Source organism: Apostichopus japonicus, chromosome 16 (assembly GCF_037975245.1).
Source record: "Apostichopus japonicus isolate 1M-3 chromosome 16, ASM3797524v1, whole genome shotgun sequence".
Taxonomy (NCBI): domain Eukaryota; kingdom Metazoa; phylum Echinodermata; class Holothuroidea; order Aspidochirotida; family Stichopodidae; genus Apostichopus; species Apostichopus japonicus.
In genome coordinates, this window is record NC_092576.1 from 43529111 (window position 1) to 43550840 (window position 21730).

The window sequence follows — 21730 nt, forward strand, 5'->3', positions numbered from 1 at the left end:
TCAACTGTTAAAAGGATTGCCTGGTGGCCCAAAGAAGTTACCTTAAAAAATGATTAATAACTTTCCAAACATGATGTGAAAGTATAAGAAACGCCAATGTGGCGTTTGGCAGAGAAACGATTTTTTAATCGTTAAGGATGGACATTTCCAATATGATTTGAACAGTACAGAACGTGACGTCATCTACGCTAATGCAGATTGCGATATAACCCACGCTCCGTACAGTACCTACAGTAATCACAACAAAAACCGCGTTTGTAAACAGATTAATTTCTTCCTTAATTTTCAGTGGAATTTCTTATAAATTAGATATGTTTTCAAAAACTCTTTAAGCCGCCATATACGTAGTAGATCGGTGGTTTTGTGTAACATTTCAGCGATTTCGAAGAACAGTTTATGAACTGTGGTTTGAGTGTGAGAGTGTATTATGTGCAACGCTATACAATTATACCAACTGGGCATGGTAGGATATATACGTTCGCGATTTCTACGTAATATATAATAGGCAACCACCAGTGTGTGTACACGTGAGACTGTATTTGCTGCGGAAATGGGAGTGCTAACTTCAAGTCGCCTGGTTTGCCTATTTGCCTGCGCCACGTCAATCACCAAATTGATGCGTTCGAACAAACGGTACTTTTGGTGAGAAACTGGTGAATTTGAAAAGCAGATTTCTACAAGAAGAAACGTCGAATGGGGACATTTTTTACATGGTTAGTAGGAGAAAAATAAAAACTACAGGGGCAATGTATCAAAATCTTCCACCAGACAATTCCTTTAAAAGGAGGCGTGCTTATTTAGGCCTCTGGGGCAAAAAAGATGGATCTTTCGCAATACAAGACAAGTAATTATAGTATTGGTAGGCTAATTGCGTAACGTTACATGCGTAAGAAGTGTTTGTGTGGCTTAAAGAGTTGAGTAAAGTATAACCATGGAGCTATAATAGCTCCATGGTATAACTAACGTTAGTATAATGAGTGTATGAGTACGGTGCTGGTATTCCACAGCCTGCGGTCAATCCCTCGTACTATATAGACTTGACCCTCATACAAGGTTTTTCTGACCCATTTCATTCAGTGTTGGTTCTTACTCAATCTTCGGGAGTTTGTTCATGTTGAGCCGACGTACAATTATGCCCATTAGTGTCACCCAAAAGAATTGTTTTATTTTTTATTTTATTATTTTTTTTTTAATTCGTGATTACGAGATGTAATTTCCCCCAAAAGAATTATTGATTTGTAAATACGAACTATTATTTTGCTGTAATGAAATGCTTGTTCGATATAATAGAATATGACTTGGTTAAAATGAGTTATTACTTCATAATGATTACTTATTAATTTGTTACAGTTAATGTCTTATTAATAAGTACCACGCATGAAGAATTTGTAACATGCAATTATATAACAAAAAATTATTTCATCATAACGAATTGTAATTTCTTAAAATGGTTATTGATGTGTTAAAACAAAATATTTGTTTAATGTACTAACTACATTTATAATGAAACGTTACTTGGGTAACACTGAATTTACTTATTCATAATAAGAGATAATTAAGTGTTTACAATGTTTAAAATGCTGAGCGGCGTCTACTTAGAATTCGTCCCCCTTTACAATGGTTATTTACGTATGCATTAAGTGGGCGCGGCCTATTTACCGTACACGGCTAGGCTACCCTCCCAGTAACGTACAACGCGCTGTTACAGTACAGTAGTTGCGCTGTTGCAGAAAATTGTTCAATTGCCCAGTTAAAGAAACTGAGCAATCCAACATTTATTATGATTTTTTATAAGATATTATCTTGCCATCTATCTAAACAATTTACTGAAAAAATGTCAACTTATGGGGCAAAGTTTTTTATGTTGATGGTTCTTTTAAGCTTCCGTAGAAAATAGTCAGCGAAATACATTGGTTGCGAAATTTGCGCGTTTGGTGCGAGAATGCTGGTAAAACTCGTTAGAGTTCAGTAACAATATGATATATATATAGCAGAAACAGACATGGCACTTGGAAAATACGTTCGATACTCCCTGGTTATGTTCTTCATCCTATGCTTAATTTGGTTGACCAGATTGAAGTTTCTTTCTTGCCTACTAAATGCTAGAATTCAACCTACGAATTCATTAGGTCAAACTTACAGGTAAGTTTGAAATTTTTTTGACAACCGCACAAGCAGTAATATGTGAATATATTCTCGTCCTGGCTGATGTAGTCTTTCTGGCAGGAGCCTGCTTTCATGAGCGCATGCGTGGCTTTAGACAGAAAAAATGGTCCTGGTTTGAGTGGCGAGGCTGCCGCCTTGGGGGTTACATAATAACTAGTGATTAAATCAGAGCGATTTGCCGCACTTACAGACGTAGTTCAGGTTTGACGATGTTCAACTCTAGATATGTTCGTCCTATCTCTGTAATGCTTAAAGGGTGTAAAGACTCGCGCAAAAAGAAACGTCTAATGCCGGTAATATGACCTAGTTTTGAATGAGGTGTAACAGAAGTGTTAGACACCACCATCGATCCCAGAAAATACACACATCACAGCTTGCTACTTTCGGTAATTAGACGCTAGTGTACAGTCAGTACATACAGTGTGTGTATGTATATTGCGCAATATTTATTCCATATCATAAGTATTGTGCCGAAATATGGGGAAATACATCAAGAAAAGCAGCATTTCCAACAATATTCTTAATATTAATAGTTATAAATATTAATATACGTATTATTTTGTGATACAAAGTTTGAATACCATACCTCTGACTTTTTTTTTTAAATTTAGAAACTTTAAAAGTATCTCAAATAATAGATTTCAAAACTTGAGCGATTATGTTGAAGTTATAAACCATACGTTGCAAAATATATGTTTTCTTAGTGGGAGCTATATATAACCAGAAAAAAAAACATGATTTTAAGCAGAAATATGTTAGAATGAGACAGAAACTACCTTGTTCTTCATTTTCAGGAGTAAAGTTCTATAATTCACTCGACGGCAAGTTTAAAATACTGCAAAACTGTTAATTCATTTAGGAAAATGTGTAAACAAGAATTATTGACAACCTAAATGTGTAGGCAATTACCCTATTTTGTGATCGTTTTTGGATTATTTAGGTTTTGATATCTTTAAGCTATATTCCCACCACCAGTATTTTTAGTATATGTATTGTATAAGTGTTGTATTTCTGTGTTCCCAATTCGCATGCAACACTCAATACCACAAGCTTGAAATTTGTTTCAAAGTAGAATGTGAACTTGACCTATTTTGACATGTATATTATATATGTTATGCTTCTGAAGTTACTTGATATGTAAGGCGGCATTGAAATGTTATACCCATATAGGTGGACACTAGTGTAAAATGAGTGTACATTCAGTACGATAGTACAATAGTGTAGTAGTAGTAGTAGTGTAGTACAATTAGTGCACAATAGTGTAGTACAATATTACATTAGTGTACAATTCCGTACAATAGTACAATAGTGTAGTACCATAGTGTAGTAATAGTGTAGTAGTAGTAGTGTAGTACAATAGTGTACAAAAGTGTAGTACAATATTACAATAGTGTACAATTAGTGTACAATCTGTACGATAGTCCAATAGCGTACAATAGTGTAGTACTGACAATAGTGTAGTAGTAGTAGTGTAGTACAATAGTAGAGTGTAGTAGTAGTGTAGTAGTAGTGTAGTACACTAGTGTAGTACGATATTACAATAGTGTACAATAGTGTAGTACAATAGTGCAGTAGTGTAGAAATAGTAGTAGTGTAGTGCAATAGTAGTAGTGTAGTAGTAGTAGTGTAGTGCAATAGTAGTAGTGTAGAAATAGTAGCTAGTGTAGTGCAATAGTAGTAGTGTAGAAATAGTAGCTAGTGTAGTGCAATAGTAGTAGTGTAGTAGTAGTAGTGTAGTACATGTACATTCCGTACAACAGTGTACAATAGTGTAGTACAATAGTGTAGTAGTGTAGTAGTAGTAGTAGTAGTAGTAGTAGTGTAGTACGATAGTAGTAGCTAGTGTAGTAGTAGTAGTGTAGTACAATTATAGTGTACAATAGTGTAGTACATTATTACAATCGTGTACAATTAGTGTACATTCCGTGCAATAGTACAATAGTGTACAATAGTATATAGTACAATAGTGTAGTAGTAGTAGTGTAGAACAATACTAGAGTGCAGTACATTAGTGAGTGTAGTACATTAGTGAGTGTAGTGCAATAGTGTAAAACAGTGTACGATTCCATACAATAGTGTACATTCCGTATACATTTTGACTTTATTTCACGCTCTCCCTTTACGTGCTACCTTTTAACTCTCTCACAGAACTACCAAACCAAATCTACACTAATATACATATATAAAGCACAAGAATGTGCGAGTACTATATTGTAAGATTATCAAACGATAGGGGACACTCTCCACTGCATGATTAAATACAATCGGCCACCTAAGGTTCAGGAATTAAGTTATACAAATACATGTTGTCACCTAACACTATGCCGTTATTATGAACAGAAGAACAGTGTCTATATATATTGTCGCTATTTTGTACAAAACATATTTTCAGTCTCACTTTATAGACACTGCTTTTTGTATGACGACGTGTTAGGCGAAAATGTTCAACACGTTTCATAGTACAGACCGTGAAAGAGCTAAAATATCGCGGCAAATCCCACGATATTGCAGAGAATATAGTTACACAATTGTAACGTATGTACACTGGCGGATCCAGGGCCTTTGTTTGGGAGGGGCCAAAGTGGCATTAGAGTGATATGGGGGAGGGGTCTAAGGGGAGGGGGTGACCCCCTCCCCTTTGGCAAATTTTCTATTGCTGAATGCCCTCAGATGCAATTTGGTGCGACAAAAGTGTACAATGGTGATGTAAATTTACTTCTTAAAAAAAATGTTTCCCAGGTGTAATTTTCTAAAATATTTATAAAACAAAGTTGGGATTTTCTTTCTCAAGAAATTGTATTTCTCATAGGTTATAAATTTCTTACAACCAGCCTGTAACTGCAAAATGGTGTTAAACTGTAATTCCTCATGCTTATACATTTACATAGCTCCCAACTCTTGAGAAGGCAAATGCTGGTCCATGCCACGAATCGTCGTCCTGGGGGAGGGGTATAAGGGGAGGGGGTGTTCCCCTCCCCTTTTGGACTTTTTTGGAATCCTGGTGATGCCTACATGTAAAATGGTGGCACTTAGAAGGGCTTTTGTCACCCAAAATGTTCTGAGAAATATGCATTTTTTGGTGTGTAACATCAATAAATTGAATAGTAGGTGATAATTCATTCTTTCCCGTGGTATGAAAATGTTCGCTGCTCGCCCCAATGAAAAGAAATATAGGCTAATTTGAGGTTCAAATGATGCTGTAAAGGAGGTTTTATACTCTATTATGCTAAATGCTAAAGAAATGATGGTTGCTAAGTCAAAATTTGATGCAATTTTTTTGTGTTTACTTGAACAATTACAATGCGTTTTTTTTCTTCGGACGCTTGTGCGGGTCAGCGGGTTTGGGTGTTAGAATGCGGGTCTAATTCCCGCGAATTGCGGGTCAGTTGGGAGCTCTGCATTTAATTTTAAACCAGAAAACGAAAAGGTTTAGACTAGTCTACCACTGCTATTCCTCTCGATTTTTTAAATTTCCAATCATATGATTTGGCGGATGTTCGGAAACACTTTTTGGCTCACCTTTGGGGGGGCCATGGCCCCCCTCGCCCCCCCCCTTGGATCCGCCAGTGCGTATGTATGTATGTATATGTGATCTTCCCGCAAGCAGGAACTCGCGAAAGAAGCCATGGAGGCTTATAGACTCGCAAGCTGACCGAAGCCAATCTCTCGGCACATATCCATTTAACGTCCCGGCATGTCGGGAAGTTGTTATTGAACAACACCCTTGCCAGACGACACACATTGCTGTCGGCGGGAATCGAACCGGGGATCTCATGACTGGGAGACGCCGGCGTTAACCACTAGGCTATACACTCCGCCGTAATAGAGTATTCCATCAGAGAATAGGAGCAGCGATGGACAGCTAGGCAGTGTGTCTTTTCGGCAAGTGCATACATCATCCAAGTAGCGCACGCATAATTTTGTTCTACCGGGACTTTCCCGATACAGCCGACGTTTACAAGCTTTTGAAAAAGTCAATGCACTGCGCAAGTTAAACTAGGGAGTTGTTGAACATCTCCCTGGGTAAACATTGTTCGTATGTGAAAAGCGATACTTTGGGTGGTACGACTTGTCGCGGGGCGGGGTTACGAAAAAAATCCTTTAAGTAAAACCAATCGTTCATAGTTTCCAAACTGAAAGCAAATCAAATGGAAAACCTAAACATAATAGTACTATTCTAGCAGATTTGCCGACCTTGTGTTCGTAAAATTGTTCTAACAACTCTGGAAAAAAACTGTTTTCACACTTTTATCTGTTTTTAGTAGTTATCAAAGCAACATGTATATCTTTTCATATTTCCTATTTTCTAATACAGAGTTCAGCAATATTCGTAGTGAACGTATATGTGGAAGGTTCTGGTGTGCTTTTACGAAAGTTCTGCATACCGATTAGGCTTTGTAGGTCTAGAACAGTGGTTATCAAACTTTTTTTGGACGACCGCCCCTTCGACCATCTTGAACTGTCCCAATGCCCCCATCCACCTACCCCCTCCCCTTGATCTACCGTTCATAGTCGGCCGCTCAAGCGAGCAATCAGACTGTCTGAAGATACGCATATAGGAATTAAAAAGTAGCCTGCATTCCCTACAAGATGATGAATTTTCTCTCAAACATAGTTTTTTCCCCCAGACCCCTGGATGCCTCTTTGTGCCATGAATCGCTACAGTGTTGTGTCGTAATCGTCAGGGACCCCCAAATCAGTGCCAACGCCCCCTTCTCTCCGTGTACCCTGAAGCGCCCCTGAGACTTCCCAACGCCCCCAGGGGGCGGCAGGGACTACTTTGAGAACCACTGGTCTAGAACATTCGACCTTTGTTACTCGATCAATTCATGCTGGGTCAAAATGTATTCATTTCACCTGGTAGACCTACGCCTAACTATTTGAAGAAAAAGTATTTATGTATATCCCCTGATGTTCAGCTGTAAGTTTATGTGGTAGGCTACTTTGATTCCTAAGCAGCGTTTCTTATAACGGCGGGATATTCGTGCCACGTTTACCCGGGCCAAGCTGTCCTAACCCCACCCTTCATGAGGGGCTTGATAATGCTCGGTCTAGCCCTGTTCCCACGCAGTGAAAGAGTGGGGCAATTAGCCTTCCCATCAATAGGTCGATCAAGGGTGAAGCAAGTCCGCGTTCGTGGGAACATGCCTATTTATTCTACGGGTATGCGATGACAAAAGTTCTCATGCTGGGCAACTTCCTATATTAATATTAAAGAAAAAACATTGATAGGACACTCATAGGAGGAGTTTTTGAAACGAAAGTGCACTAAACATACACATTTGACCCCGTGACTTTGTGACATTTGACCTTAGTTACCGTGTTTACCACAAATGTTCATCATCCTATCCAAGTTTGAGGAATGTTGACTCATCCTGTAAGGAATTCATTGACACAAAATTATGAATTAATAAATACATTTGACCTGTGACCACGTGAACTTTTTCCTTAATTACCATGTAAATTCCATATATAAATAACCATTGCATTAGCATTTTACATGTGAATGTGTCATGTCAATTCATCCTCCCTTTAGGAGCAATGTGATGCAAAATGAGTGTTCTCGTCGGTTTTAATTCTTCATCAATTCAAGCAGGTCACTTGTGCTTACACTTGAATCATTTAGTAACAATACTTAGTTAGATAGTTGAAACAATATTTATTAATATACATTTGTATTTATATATTTATTAAGGATATACAATTTTGTCAATGCCACGCCAAACTAATTCCATTGTACATTGTTGACGAAACAAATTGTGTTGACAGATAATCTCTCGGGTGGCACATGGACTATGAACCTACAAATGTTATTATATTGTGATGCCGTTGGTCATCATATATGTCGCCCTCTATTTGTCGTAGGCTACATTACGTAATAATTACAGCTCACGTGATGTCTGAAGCAGACCTCGAGACCTCCGACCAGTCTTCGCTCCCGATCTGAATCGTTTGGTTCGGTAGTATCCCTGGCTCCGACCATTGTGGTCGTACTTGTATCTGTCTTGTATTCGTCTTTTATCCACTTGTGTACGTATCGTTATAGGACTCTACTTCGGTATTGAGACCTCGTTTGTGACCAATATCGTTAAGTGCATGTTTTCTACCTATTATTGAGGGCTTCGTGCCGATGAATTGTTTGTACCGTGGCTGTTTATAGTAATAGATTGCGAAATCTACACAGCGCTTGTTCTTTACTCGTTTATCTATGTGTTATATCTTTTGCATGTAATAGCGAGATTTAAGGCTCGTCGTTACTAACATACAACCATCCAAGCGGCATTTGTTTCCATACCACCACCAGTCCTCAGAAGGGAATATTTGGACGCCCCAGAATCTTAGACTGAGTTAGCGTTACAATATACTTGTAATTACCACTGTAACACAACTAAACTGCATGTGAAGGCTATGAAAGGCGGTTATTTTATCTGTAACTTTGCAATATAAATAAGAAGACCATAATGAAATGATACATAACATCTATAGCACTTCTGTACCGGCCCATAGCTCTTGTTCTCTGTACGCGTGGTGGCAACGGCTATAGTTGGAGTTTTTATGGTGTTCACTTTTGTCAAATGTATCAAACTTGCAGTGTAACGTTTGAATTTTTAGCATGCAGGGACCTGGTCAAGATAATCCCTTAAGGAATTTATTGCGCAGAAGCTGAAATAAATTTATAAGACAATCGATAAGAAGTGACCTAAGTAAATCAAAAGAGGCAACAAAACAAGTCACACCATTAGTAATTCCCTATTTTATATTCCACAGCGATGAGCAAACTCTATATGATCGAACGATCCATCGAATAAAGTTTAGTTATTCTTTCTCTTTTGTCTTTTTGGGCAGACTCTTCAACGCAACACCTTTAACTATAACGAAATCCGACCAAGTGCAACTGCCATCAGCGAGGGAAGAATGCCACGTTGTACACAGCAAGTTAAATACATGTAACAAATTACCAAATTATTTCTTACATGAGAGCAGGCGAAGAGATTTCGACCAATCCATCATCAATTTCTGGCATATACAAAAAGCTGGAGGATCGACCGTTGCACATTGCATGGTTAATATGGTAAAAGAATTAAACTTGCCTGAGACGTTTCACGGAGGACCTTCTTGTAAAAAAAAGGACGGAATGGTAGACAGAAGTGCTTACTTTACTAACGTGTCTCTTAATCACCCAATCGTTAGAGGACATGGTACGCTAGGGTTATGTGATTTTATTCACGACAAAATTACCACGAGAAACTGTTCAACTTTTGCACTTTTCAGAGATCCAGTAGAAAGGGCAGTGTCTAATTACTTCTTTAATCGACAAATTGCAACAAAACTGGGACATACAACAGGTGGGTTCGCTAAAGCTCTCCAACATAATATAACAGAGTGGTTGAAGCAAGTAGGGTCAGTGACATTGCAAGGGTTTGCAAACGAATGGCGACTTGAGGAGAAAGGGAATTCGCAAGAGATTTGCAAAGAGCAAAGAAGTTCTATTGTAGAAGTAAGGGGATGGCGTCTCGTCGATGGGTTTTTACAGAGCATCATTGATAACATGGATAGGCATTTTTCTGTCATTGGTATAACAGAGGACCTGGAAAGTACTTATGAAATATTAGAGTTTGTTTACGGATTACCATTTACGAAAACGTGTATCGGTTTACACATAATGAAAGGCAAATACGATAGTATAACTCATACGAAGCAGGAAACACTCAAGGCAGACGCAAAACGACAACTTATGGAAGACGAGGAGGTTATGAAATTACTTCAATTTGATATTCTCATTTATCAAAGAGCAAAAGAAATATTTTATCAACAGAAGATAATTCTAGAGAATTATAAACAGGTATACAACTAAATACGGAGAAGAAGAAAAAGAGTTCGCTTGCCTACAGATTGCATAAGCGTTAAGTTGAGACTAAATATTTCAATGTCTTTATCACACTCTAATTGTGAAGTGATATTGATTTTAAAGATATGCTCCTTTTTGTTAAGTTGAAAATCAGCAACCACTATTCACAGCAACATGATAATAGTTACAAAATGTTACTAAACTTATTTAGAGCCAAGGTATGATGGTTGGATGTTGTAAAAAAAATGTCCTAAGAATACTTCAAGAGTTTTTGGATGCTAAAAGAGGTAATACTTTACGAGTAAACAATAAACATATGACGTCACTGTTATAGGTTGGACGACAATTAAAACTAAGGAGTTCCTTGCAACAGCAACATGGAAACGACATAATTGAAATGTTCTTGCACTTATTTAGAAACAGGATGTGTTGGTTGAAAGTAATGGAGAGATATCAAAATAATACTTAAATAGTTGTTGGGTGCTAGGGGAGGTGTTATTTTACGAGTAAACAATATACATATGACGTCACTCTTATACGTTGTAAGATAATGAAAATAGAGCAGTTTCTTGTCACAGCAAGATGATAACATAATTTAAATGTTCTTGCACTAACAGTATTAAGGACCAGGTAATGTTTGTTGAAAGCTATATAGGAATGTCTGAAGAATATTTTAACAGTTGTTGGGTGCTAAGAGAGGTGTTATGTAAAGAGTAAACAATAAAAAAATAACGTCATTCTTATACGTTGTACTGTACGACAGTTAAACAGAGCATTTCCTTGTCACAGCAAGATGATAACATAATTAAATACAGTATTAAGAACCAGGATGTGTTGGCTGAAATAAAAGAGGAATGTCCGAAGAATATTTTAAGAGTTGTTGGATTGTTAAAGCAGTGTTAGTTTTCGAAGAAAACAACAGATTTATGTTGCGATAAACATAATTTAAATAAATGCATCGTTGTAACACACTTTCCGTCTCCTGAAGTCTGGCTTGAGACTCATCTTTAACGCAAATGTAGTCTGTCAAAAACGCAGTGACCAGGCAAAAATATATTCGTAGGTTTGGGAAAATTACAAGTAGCACTTTCCCATGAAGGTAGGGTCGGTTAACTCTGAGATCGTGGGACAACTTGAAAAGGCGGAATGCTCATACAAAACTAAAGATATTAAGGCAAACTTTGGTTTACTGTGCACATGGATCTTGTATTTAAAAACAATGGGGTCACTTAATATAAAAGAAAAATGTAAATGATATAAATGGGTAGCTGACAGATCTTATCAGAGCTGTTACGTCAAGAAATCCACTGAACTTATTGGAAAATACAATGCTTAAAATTCCTAAAGAAATAAGAACAAAATTGCGGCGTGGGTCGACCAAATGCAAAGTCGCGATATATAATTGCTTCCTTGGGTTACTTCCGGGGCAGATTCACTCTGTTCGGGGACATCTCTGGGGTTAGGTGACTCTCTGGACGGCGCTACACCAGCTTACTCTTAACTCCCTGGTATCTGGGGTCCATTGACCTATCAGCTGTCAATTAAGTTACTAAATAATTACCAGACACATTACTTAACCCGAATCTAAACTTATAAATTTTTCTCATCATTGTCCTTAAATAAATTTGAAGATACACCCATCGATCACCAAGAATATTCCCACCAAAGCAAAATAGCTATTGAACTGTCTATTTCCCCACAGTTCTCAAAAGTGATAGAGGCTTGATAGAGGCATGTATTCCTAGAAAAGAAGGACCACACAAAAACATTACTTAATTTGTTTAAAACAAAGACAAAAGTCACACGGGGCCACCTGACAACGAACTGTTGCCCTGTAGTAGTTGGAATAGGGAACTCTTCAATCTACCAAAGTAAGGTATTCATTGTCAAATGAATAAACCAAAATAAAGAAAGGAAAGGAAAAGATCAAATGAATAAAACAAAGGAGGAAAATGAAAGAAAGTGATAAACATAAACAACAACAAAACATTAACCAGGATGATTATGCTTTGGTTACTCAAAAAATCCTTTCTGAGTTAGATAAAAATAATTGATTTGTAAGTAAAAACTATTATTTTGCTGTAATGAAATACATGTTTGATATAATGAAATATGACTTGGTAAAAAAAGTTATTACGTCATAATGATTAATTATGAATTTGTTACATATAAATGTCTGATTAATACGTACCACACATGAAGAATTTGTAACATGCAAATCAAATAAAAATAAATATAAATTCCTCATAACGAATTGTAATTTCTGAAAATCGTTATTGATTTGTTAATACAAATTATTTGTTTTAATGATATTACATTTATAAGCCATGCAAAGAATGGAAACTTGCTTTTGTTCGTATCCCGTGTCCTATAAGGTTCGGTTGGGCTGACCTTTAATGACGTACCGTATTTGGTAGAAAACAAATGTTTCCTTTTTTCTTTCAATATTCTAGGTAGTGAATTTAAAAATGGAGGTTGAGTAAGGGAATCGTACAACCGTCTAAAGACTGCAATTGCAAAGAACACACAAAATATCCTCAAATAACTTCAGCATATATGTACTGTTTCAACGATGTAGGTGGCGTGATACTAAGGTGCACAGTGCGCATTGTTATATCATATGACCGCACTGTACAGTAATCAACACTACGGCGTTCAAGCAAACACTGGGTGTTAGCACAGTCATAATCGCGAGCTAACAGGCAGTCATACGTATTGCGCAATACAGGGGATTTTTCACAGTTCGTTTCGTGTTCGCCAGAGACATGTTACAGCGCGTGAGGTGCTATATACGTGACTTCTAACATCGGATTGAACACTTTTTTAGAACAGACTTCGTCCAATTTAGGGGTGTCGCAAAAACAACCGGTACTAACCGTGAAGGGTCATGTAACGTGCTCCATTCTAGCCCTCGACGAGTATAGCCATGGCGGCGATCATAGGGGGCGGACGGGGGGGGGGGGACATGTCCATCAATATTTTAGGTGGGGGATATAGTATCTAACCCCACCCCCAATATTTGGTGGGGCCTTTTTTTTTGCTCGTCCATGTTTATGAATTGTCAATAGTAAACAACCCTGTAACTGGACGACATATTTTAATCTAGGAGTGACTCGAACTCGGAACCTTAGGATTGAAAGGCACCGGCTTTAGCCACTGAGCTAACACTCCACTTAATGTAACCCGCACATTCATAATCAAATGTAAATACAAAGCCATAATAGAACTGTATTTGCCTGCAAATACGCAGTATTTTAGTGTGCGTGGAGTGCTTGCAGTATTATAGTAAGAACTTTTCGGTTATTCGTGGTTTTATCTTTGGGCGCACACATTTTGTAGGTACCTACAAATTGAGGGCGCTTGTGAGCGGCGCGACAGGCTCAGAATCAGTTGCGTACGCGGCTAGACTTTGAAACTGCAAATGTAAAGAGATTATATGACACTTGGAACTTCAACGTCCAGTTATGTAGTTATCGTTCACTTGTCAAGTATTACCAAAAGTGTAACGCGCAGGCGCACTACAAATAATCAACTGCACCGCCGGTGATTTTGAAACCGTACACTCGTGACAAACAGATATTTCACGTTGGCAAAGAAATAAAAAGGAAAGGTCTTTATAAGGTTCATAGCATAGGTTACGTAACTTCCACACGCTGAAGACGAAAACAAAATTGAAATATGAAAACGTACGTGTGATCGTTAAAGCTATGTTTATCAAAATTATCAAAATAATAATGAGTCAAAGTAATACAGATTAATTACTTTTTTTGCATTTTTCTTTCAATCTAAGTCAGCAAAAAGAGAAAATGCTTAACCGAAATGATATACATAGTTTTAGCCAATGACCAGTGAACTAACATACTAATGACATTGATTATTTATATATGTGCCCGTGTCCGTTAAAAAAAAACGTTCATGTCGCATTGAAAATAACAGTGAGAAACGGAAATGCAAGTAACAGAAAAAAGAATAAGACATTGAAGGCGTTGTGGTCAAGTGGACTTGTGATCTAAGGATTACAGGTTCATGTTCTAACCAGATCAATACGTTGTGTTCTTGGGCAAGGCACTCCATTGCCTATCTTCACCCAGGTGTATAAATGGGGACTTGCGAGATAACTTGTTAATATATATAGTTGCGTTAGCCGATTTGTGGCAGTACCCTATGGGAAGTCCCCTAGGGGACACGTGGTTGTCGTGCACTGTGTTGCCCCAGGAGAGATTGATTGAGTTGTGCACACTTTGTTGTGTAGGTGTGACAAGTTACCAATGACCAGAGTTAACTTGTAAAGTCGTGTGAGAGGGCCTCGGTCTTGAACAAGACTGTAAACCTGCGCCAGTGGTGTCCAGGCGACAGATATGGCGCGTTTTAAGTGGCACAAAATTAAATTAAATTAATTAAAATAAATTAAAAGGTAAACGTCACTTACAATATGTTAAATTCTTAAAAAAAAAAAAAAAAATACAATTTTCAGAGAAGATCTGAAGGACGAAAGAGACGAAGATTGCTTGATGGATTAAGGTCATTTGTTTCAAAGATTTGGGGGCAGCAAAAGCAAGACAGCGGTTTTCCCGGGGACGTTTTAAAAGGATGAAATTATTTGAAATTGCTCGTGATCAGTTGTGTAATAATAATTATGTAAGATTACAAACTGTACCTAGTATTATACGGAAATTATAATAATAATAATAATTAATAAAAATTATTATAATAATACAAATTATACGGACATATTAAATCAATAGACGGCTTGTTTTAATGTACCTTTTTTTTTCTTTTTTCTTTTTTGAAAAAGAAAAATAGGTCACCGAGAAGACCTTTTTCTGTTACGCAAGTCCACCACAATTGCAAACGGCAAATTTAAATTAGACAATCATACACTTCACCTGTTTGAATATTTAAATTGTAAGACAACGGATAACATTGGCTTGATACTAAACGTGTTAAGCCAAGGGCGTAGGAACCGGGGGGCTGGGGGGCGCCAGCCCCCCCCCCCAGTGAAAAATGTGGAGGGGCGGAAGTATCATTCCGCCCCCGGTTCGCAAGTCAGAAAACCCCCTTTTTCATTTCCAAATGAGAAAAAAATCTCATTTGGAGCACCAAATTGCATCTAAGGCCAGGTGAAAATACAAAATTAAGTTTACAAAATGGAGTGGGTGTTGAAGTGTGCTATATTGCACCAAATTGCATCTCTCAAAAGTACCTTCCTACGCCACTGTGTTAAGCTATATACACGGTAAATGAGTGTGTTATTATATGGTGCAATGAGACGGCTGCAATAACATGGACATATCCATGAGATAGGTTCATCCGATAAGGTGTGAACGTAACATGGTTAGGTCAGTATGGAGCAAAGGCACAAACCTAACCTAAAATAACAACTTCCAGTAGCAAAAACCAGAAAAGTCAAACGACTTAATCATTCCTTGTCAATATGAAAAGAAACTTTAGAGACAAGATTTTCTGACGATCTTAATTATACTGGGCAGAAATGGCAAGTCTTGCAGAATTGATTAATATCGCACCTATGCAAAGAGGGTCGAAGGTCAAACAAATTTCACTTCTGTATAATCAGACTTATTCTGAATGTCTTCTGCAATTGACCTTAAACGACCTTTGACCTCTATGAAAAACGATAGGGATCATCTGTTTAACAAGGGCTACCCAACAAATTTAAAGTTAAAGCAGCCTAAAGGTTTTTAGCTTTTGACCTCTGGTGACCTCAAATGACCATTGAACTCCATGACAAAGTAAACAGAATACCTAAGCACTAAGGGCTACTAACATAACCAGTTAAAAGTTCAAGCATCTTTTATTTATTGAGATATCGTGTTAACACAGTTTTCAACCTTTGACCTCTGGTGACCTCAAATAACCTTTGACCTCCATGCCAATCAATAGGGATCATCTGCTCACCAAGGGATACCAACATACTAAGTTTACAGTTCAAACACCTTTTACTTATTGGGATATCGTGTTTACAAGGTTTTCAGCCTTTGACCTCTGGTGACCTCAAATGACCTTTGATCTCCATAAAAAGCAATAGGGATCATTTACTTACCAAGTGCTATCTACATACCAACTTTCCAAGTCAGACAACTGTTGGTTCATGAGATATCATGTTTAACCAAACCAATGTGTCACACCCGCCCGCCCGCACACATCCAAACACGCTATCACCATCGCATAGATTCCTTCGGCAAGGAATCAAAAAGTAGTCTTTATTTGGAAGAGAATATATTCTACACTAGTCTGTTACTTGAAATGAAACTTTTTGCAAGAAGTATCTTTTCTTATATTCTTTTGTAGATAATTTATCTATTATATAAAGGTGAGTAATGAAAACATCTTTAGCTCATAGGCCAATATGTTTCTGTCCAATAAATGCACCAAATATCACCAAATTTCAAGAAAAAATGCTGATTTTACATTTTTATAGTCTGCACTGTTTCTACTAAGCAATTAACTTCAGCCAATATATTGTTCCTCTAATGATTATACAACTTTATCCAGAACGCCAGAAGGCTTTGTGATTCCTTACCACACAATTTGCTCAAACTTCAAAATAACTACAGTATGTCCAGTATATGACTAATGTAAAACAAGTGCGATAAATTTGTTCAAGAATTAAGTGAGAAGCAGAAATGATCAGACCCTTTCAACTCTCATATGTACAGTAGCACTCACTTGTGAGCTTCAACCATTTCATTCACTGGTAAGGATTTGACATTAAGTATTTATATCCCAAAATGTTTAATATCCAGAAGAACAGTCTTCCCGTGAAATAAAGACACATAAATGTATGTACTACAAATGGTCATTTTCTTTTTACCAATTTTGAGCGAGCAAATCAGCTCTGCTACTAACCATCCCTTTAATAATTGTTATTAATCAATGAGAGATACATTAAATTCTTTCAACTGTATACACTGTGAAATAGTTTCACAACATACTGCCAAAGTAAAAGTCATCTACAATTATCACACAAAATATTGCTGATATGAGACCATTTGAGATAACCTGTTGACCTCTTGGAGCTCAGATTGTGAAAACTGATTTTAAGGGTGACTGGAGTGTGTTTAAACTATCCAAGTTGACCTTAACACAGAGTATGAACTGTTTCAAAACATACTTCATTTCTTGAATGACTGTGCATATTGTTGGAGACCTGTTGTAAATCGGCCCCTTCACAAAACTAAAATGAACTAACCAACCCATGTCCACCCAAAACAAACAAAAAACAAGTCATTTGTGGACCCACAGGATAACTTTAGGTTTGGAGAAATCATGTTATCACAAGGATTATAACCTTTGACACCTGTTGATCTCATGTGACCTTTAACCTCTACCAATTTCAATAAGCTTCTTGCACTCACCACACTGGATCGACATATTAAGTATTAAGTTCAACGAAGATGTACTTTGTGAGGTTTTTAGATTTTGACCTCGTTTGGACATCAAATAACCTTCTTCATAGAAAAAGAAAATGGTTCTTATATTCAATAGTTGATCCATATACCACGAATGAGGTTAATTCTTCATGAGATTTTAGAATTATATACTGTATTCAAGTAGTGTCACATACACACACACGCGCACTCAGGTATGTTTTACACTCAGACTGAGGACACCATTGGATTTTACATTATTCATATCCATGTCACCTAACCTTAACAACAGCCCTGAACAACAGAATGCCTCTGAGGACATGGTAATTCTATTGAAATGGCTTCTGAGGACTTGGAATTCCTTTGTTGAAGTCCTCAGTCTGAATATAACTAGTGCATATACACACACACACAGTCGATTCATTTTGTCTCCAGGAAGGAATAGAAGCTGCAGGTACAACTCAAAAGAAAGTTGTCCACATTCCGTCTCTAGTTACAGTACTTTGAATGGGTCTCTAAAGGACTCTTCTCTCACTTTCAAACCTAAGCTATCCTCTTTAATGTTGTTTTGAGTGATTGTCTTATCTATATTACCAATCACATCTTTGATTTGCTGAGCTGACCGCATTGCTTTCAAATACTTCCCCCTTTCAGCGTCCCGTTGAATTTCCATGTCCATTTGACGTGCTTGCTGTATAAATCCTCTAACTGTGTTCAGAGATTCAACTGCTATGGTACACGAATTTATTTTTTCTTCTGCGACTTTGTCAATCTTTGCAAACATATCATTTCTATAGGCTTCGAGCCTTTCCTTTGTCTTTTCAGTAGCTGCGTTTATTTCCATCTTCAGTGCTTCAGTTTCTCTCATTATTGTATCTATGTTAGATTTCCCAGTTTCAGTGACTTTGTCCATTTCAGATTCAATCGACTTCATTTTCCATTCAAAGTCTTCGCTTTTTCGCAAAAGTTCAGTACCTGCACTTCTCAGGGGTACATGATCACTCAAAAAACCAGTGCAGTGATATCTACGGTCACAGTCTTTACAAATATATGTCATTTTAATTGTACACACCATGATGCAAGGCCTGTCATGGATGGGGCATTTTGGTGGTGTTTCAGGGTAACTATGCTGCACTTCAGAACCTACTTGATTGTTGTCATGGTTCACTTCCACAGGACTGTCATCAATTCCAATCACTTCATGGCTTTTATGTTTAACTTCTCTACATGTGGCACATATGAGCCCATCGCATGAAGAGCAAAAGAAGTACACTGGCTTGTTATGCTCGGGGCAATATGTGGACCAACGTCCATCGTCCTTATCCTCTTTGTGAATTGTTGATGTCCTTCTTGAAGATTCTTCCAGCATGGATAAATCACCACTCTCTGAAGAGAGAGCAGACGTTCCCCTCACACACACGGGTGATTCACAAGAAGCCCCTACCGTTATTGGTGGGATAGTTCTATATACACCTGATTCCACATTCACTCTATTCGAAACATGAACATTTTCTTTCTGCTGGCTAACTTTTGAAGCATTTTGGCTACTTGCCGAAGTCGAATTTCCTGAGTGATGATCATATTGTCTTCCCCAACCTTGGGAAGACATTTCTTCGATAGCTGCAGGAAACACACTTTCACATGAGAAGAGAACTGGGACCGGGAAGGACTACAGAGCTGCTTCTGAGAATGAGAAGAAATGTAGATCAAACAGAATACATGCTAATTTACTTAATTTGCAAAGTTCACAAAATATAGAAATGTTCTTTGTAAATGATACCCAATGTATTAAACAAATCATCTTTCTGATGAATGGTAAAAAATGGTCACAGGTCTGTTGGTCCTTTTGGACTGTGAATCTTGTTTTCTAAACCTACAACCTAACTCTTACCCCTAGCATCTAGCCATTATAGAAACCCTACTCGATACCACAATCACACTACAAATGCAAACCAGTGATAACGTGTTGAGCTCTTAATCCAAAATGTACCTTGTCAAAGATTGTTAAAGTGCAGCCAAAAATGAATTTACAGCTGAACGAGAAGAAAACAATGATTTCCAATGTTTACATGGTTTTCAGTCTTTTACCTAGAGCTATTGACCTCACATGACAAATGACCTTCACAAAACAAAACTGTAAAGGGTTCTGGAACTCACTGAGATGGATCAACAATTCAACATGGTGAGTATGCCTTTCATAGAGATTTGAGCATGAAACCAGGAGGCTTGTCCATGGCTGGAATCTGGGAGACTCCCGGTAAAACCGGGAGAGTTGACAGATTTGGTTTCTAGTCCTTCGCTTAAATTGGAAAATTCCTCACTGTTCATAGCGAGATATATATCATCGTTAGTCGATGACATCACGTTTTAAGCGTATTAGCAACTAGCACCATCATTTATACTGTGTTGTTACAACATTTCAGTTGCAAAATGCCATACAATACTTTTTGACATGAAAAATGTTAAATCTCCCTATTTTTTGTGACAAACAGGTTGGCAGAACTGAGAAACAAAGGTTAGCAATTGAATCCTTTTGAATGAATTTTCCATTAAATTAAGAAAAACTATACACTGTAGTATCCTGTGCCTATTCTTTCCCTAAAACAACACAAAACTATGAATTTTCAATTTTTTGCAATATTTATCACAATCCAGCAAATGGAAACGAAAGTCGATCTCGACTAGGTCAATTCTTAGAAGATTATGAACACGGTGAGAGCAGCAAACTGTTAATCTAAGCCCAAATTGTTTCATATAATATCTGCAGTACGTGTTTAGGCTACAATGTCACAAGTTTGTTAACCAAGAAAATAACTACCTTATTCTTGTCATGTACTGTTCATGACACTAAGAATGCAACATACAGAGATCGATTTCCCCCAAAAATAACATTAATTAATTAATACAAGTGGAACTGAGATTAATTTATAACTCCTGATAACCAGATCAGTAATGGAACTTGCTACCACAGCAAGGGCAACCGCATTTTTTCTGCCTACAGTTGCAACCAGATTCACACCATACGCAACACAGATAACTTGCTCACAACTCTGTAATTTCTGACAGAAACTAAAGGGAAATTTTTGAATCAGTTAGTGAAATAGTTTCTAAGTAGGAAAAATCTTACTTGACATTCCCTTGGTTTGCGTTATACAGGCTGCTCTGTGCTAATCGGTTACCTTCGGCTTCAGTTACACACAGGTACATTCTAATACTGGCAAGATAAAAAATTAAGACCCCAAAAAATCTTAACTTTGGTTAGGCTTCCAGTCAACTACAGCAAAAGCATCCAACCAGCATTGAACATCAGCATGATTTGGTGATGTTAATTTCCAGTTCGTTAAATTATTATTCTTTTTCGGTTATTTTGCATCCCGCTATACTGTAGCCTACAGAATAAATGGCGATCGACTTAGGAGTAGGCCTAACGGAGAGCTTTACATTTCACACAGAGTCAATAGAGTTAGCCTAGAAGCCCTGTGAAATACACACAAAGCATCATAGTCTACGTAACGTTAGATTTAACCATCATACTTACATAGAAATAGCAAAAATATCGAGTGAAAATGAACCTTATTGAAGATTTAGTCGATGCTTTTTTGATGTCTGAACACCACCGTAGACGGCGTACGATATGGTTGGTTACTGTGGCTGCGATTACACACACACTGTATGCCGTTTTAGTAATGTATGGAATACTGCACATGAATTGACATTGAACGTTACAACACACCGTAAAACTTTTAAAAAAAAGATGGTTGCCACGACTAGCGGCACAATGTTGCGCAATAGGGGATTCCCATTCCCATTGCTCTACATTCGATGACATCATTTCATAAAGGTTATATTGAGTGACAGTGCTACGGACATGTGAAGGGACGTAGGGGGCTGGGGGGGGGGTTGCTTATTCGACAAGTTATAGTTAAATAGACATGCCACATCAAGAGGGGTGCATGGAGGGTGTAGCTATGCCACAGCCTATCGAAAACATCAGTATGTGTATCTTATCCGATAAACTCGTAACCAAAGATTTAAGAATTTAATCCGAAGCAAAAATGTTGTGTCGCACAGAGATAGTGTTAATAGGCCTGCTCCTTAGGTTTGCGAAGCGTTAAAATGTTTGCCTAATCATCGGTCCTTCTGAGATATTGAAGACATTTCATTCTAAGCATATTTATCCTTTACTTTGGACATGTGATACTTCCATTTAAAATCAAGCTATTCACTCTTTTTTTTTTACTTTGCAGTTTGGATACATGCATTTATCGATCACAAAATTGAACAGGTCACAAGTCGTCATTAATCCTACAACTGGCTCCTTATTATA

The 21730-nt window shown here is 37.5% G+C and overlaps 3 protein-coding genes across 5 annotated transcripts in view; 2 read left to right on the top strand and 1 right to left on the bottom strand.

Annotated features, from left to right (window-relative positions):
• Positions 1–21730, top strand: part of LOC139983280 (uncharacterized) — a 254458-nt gene that overhangs the window by 109745 nt on the left and 122983 nt on the right. The gene's annotated exons all lie outside the window — the stretch shown is intronic.
• LOC139983287 (uncharacterized) lies at positions 1812–17809 on the top strand. The gene is made up of 2 exons (XM_071996747.1): positions 1812–2142; positions 9013–17809. Exons 1-2 carry the CDS (start codon positions 2003–2005, stop codon positions 10019–10021), a joined length of 1149 nt encoding a protein of 382 aa, XP_071852848.1. The 5' UTR covers positions 1812–2002; the 3' UTR covers positions 10022–17809.
• On the bottom strand, positions 16271–21117 carry LOC139983288 (uncharacterized). 3 transcript variants are annotated; one of them, XM_071996749.1, is made up of 3 exons: positions 20942–21117; positions 20531–20617; positions 16271–19086 (listed from the first exon to the last, which is right to left on the bottom strand). In XM_071996749.1, the coding sequence occupies exon 3, from the start codon at positions 19010–19012 to the stop codon at positions 17897–17899; it is 1116 nt and encodes a 371-aa protein (XP_071852850.1). In that variant the 5' UTR covers positions 19013–19086; positions 20531–20617; positions 20942–21117; the 3' UTR covers positions 16271–17896. The 3 variants fall into 3 exon arrangements, with proteins under 3 accessions (XP_071852850.1, XP_071852849.1, XP_071852851.1); XM_071996748.1 differs by lacking the exon at positions 20531–20617; XM_071996750.1 differs by lacking the exon at positions 20531–20617 and having other exon boundaries at positions 20976–21088.

Coding starts and splice junctions, on each gene's coding strand:
- LOC139983288 (XM_071996748.1), bottom strand. CDS start 19,012: ATGTCTTCCCAAGGTTGGGGAAGACAATATGATCATCACTCAGGAAAT.
- LOC139983287 (XM_071996747.1), top strand. CDS start 2,003: ATGGCACTTGGAAAATACGTTCGATACTCCCTGGTTATGTTCTTCATC. Junction 2,143..9,012: donor TCATTAGGTCAAACTTACAG/GTAAGTTTGAAA, acceptor CTTTTTGGGCAG/ACTCTTCAACGCAACACCTT.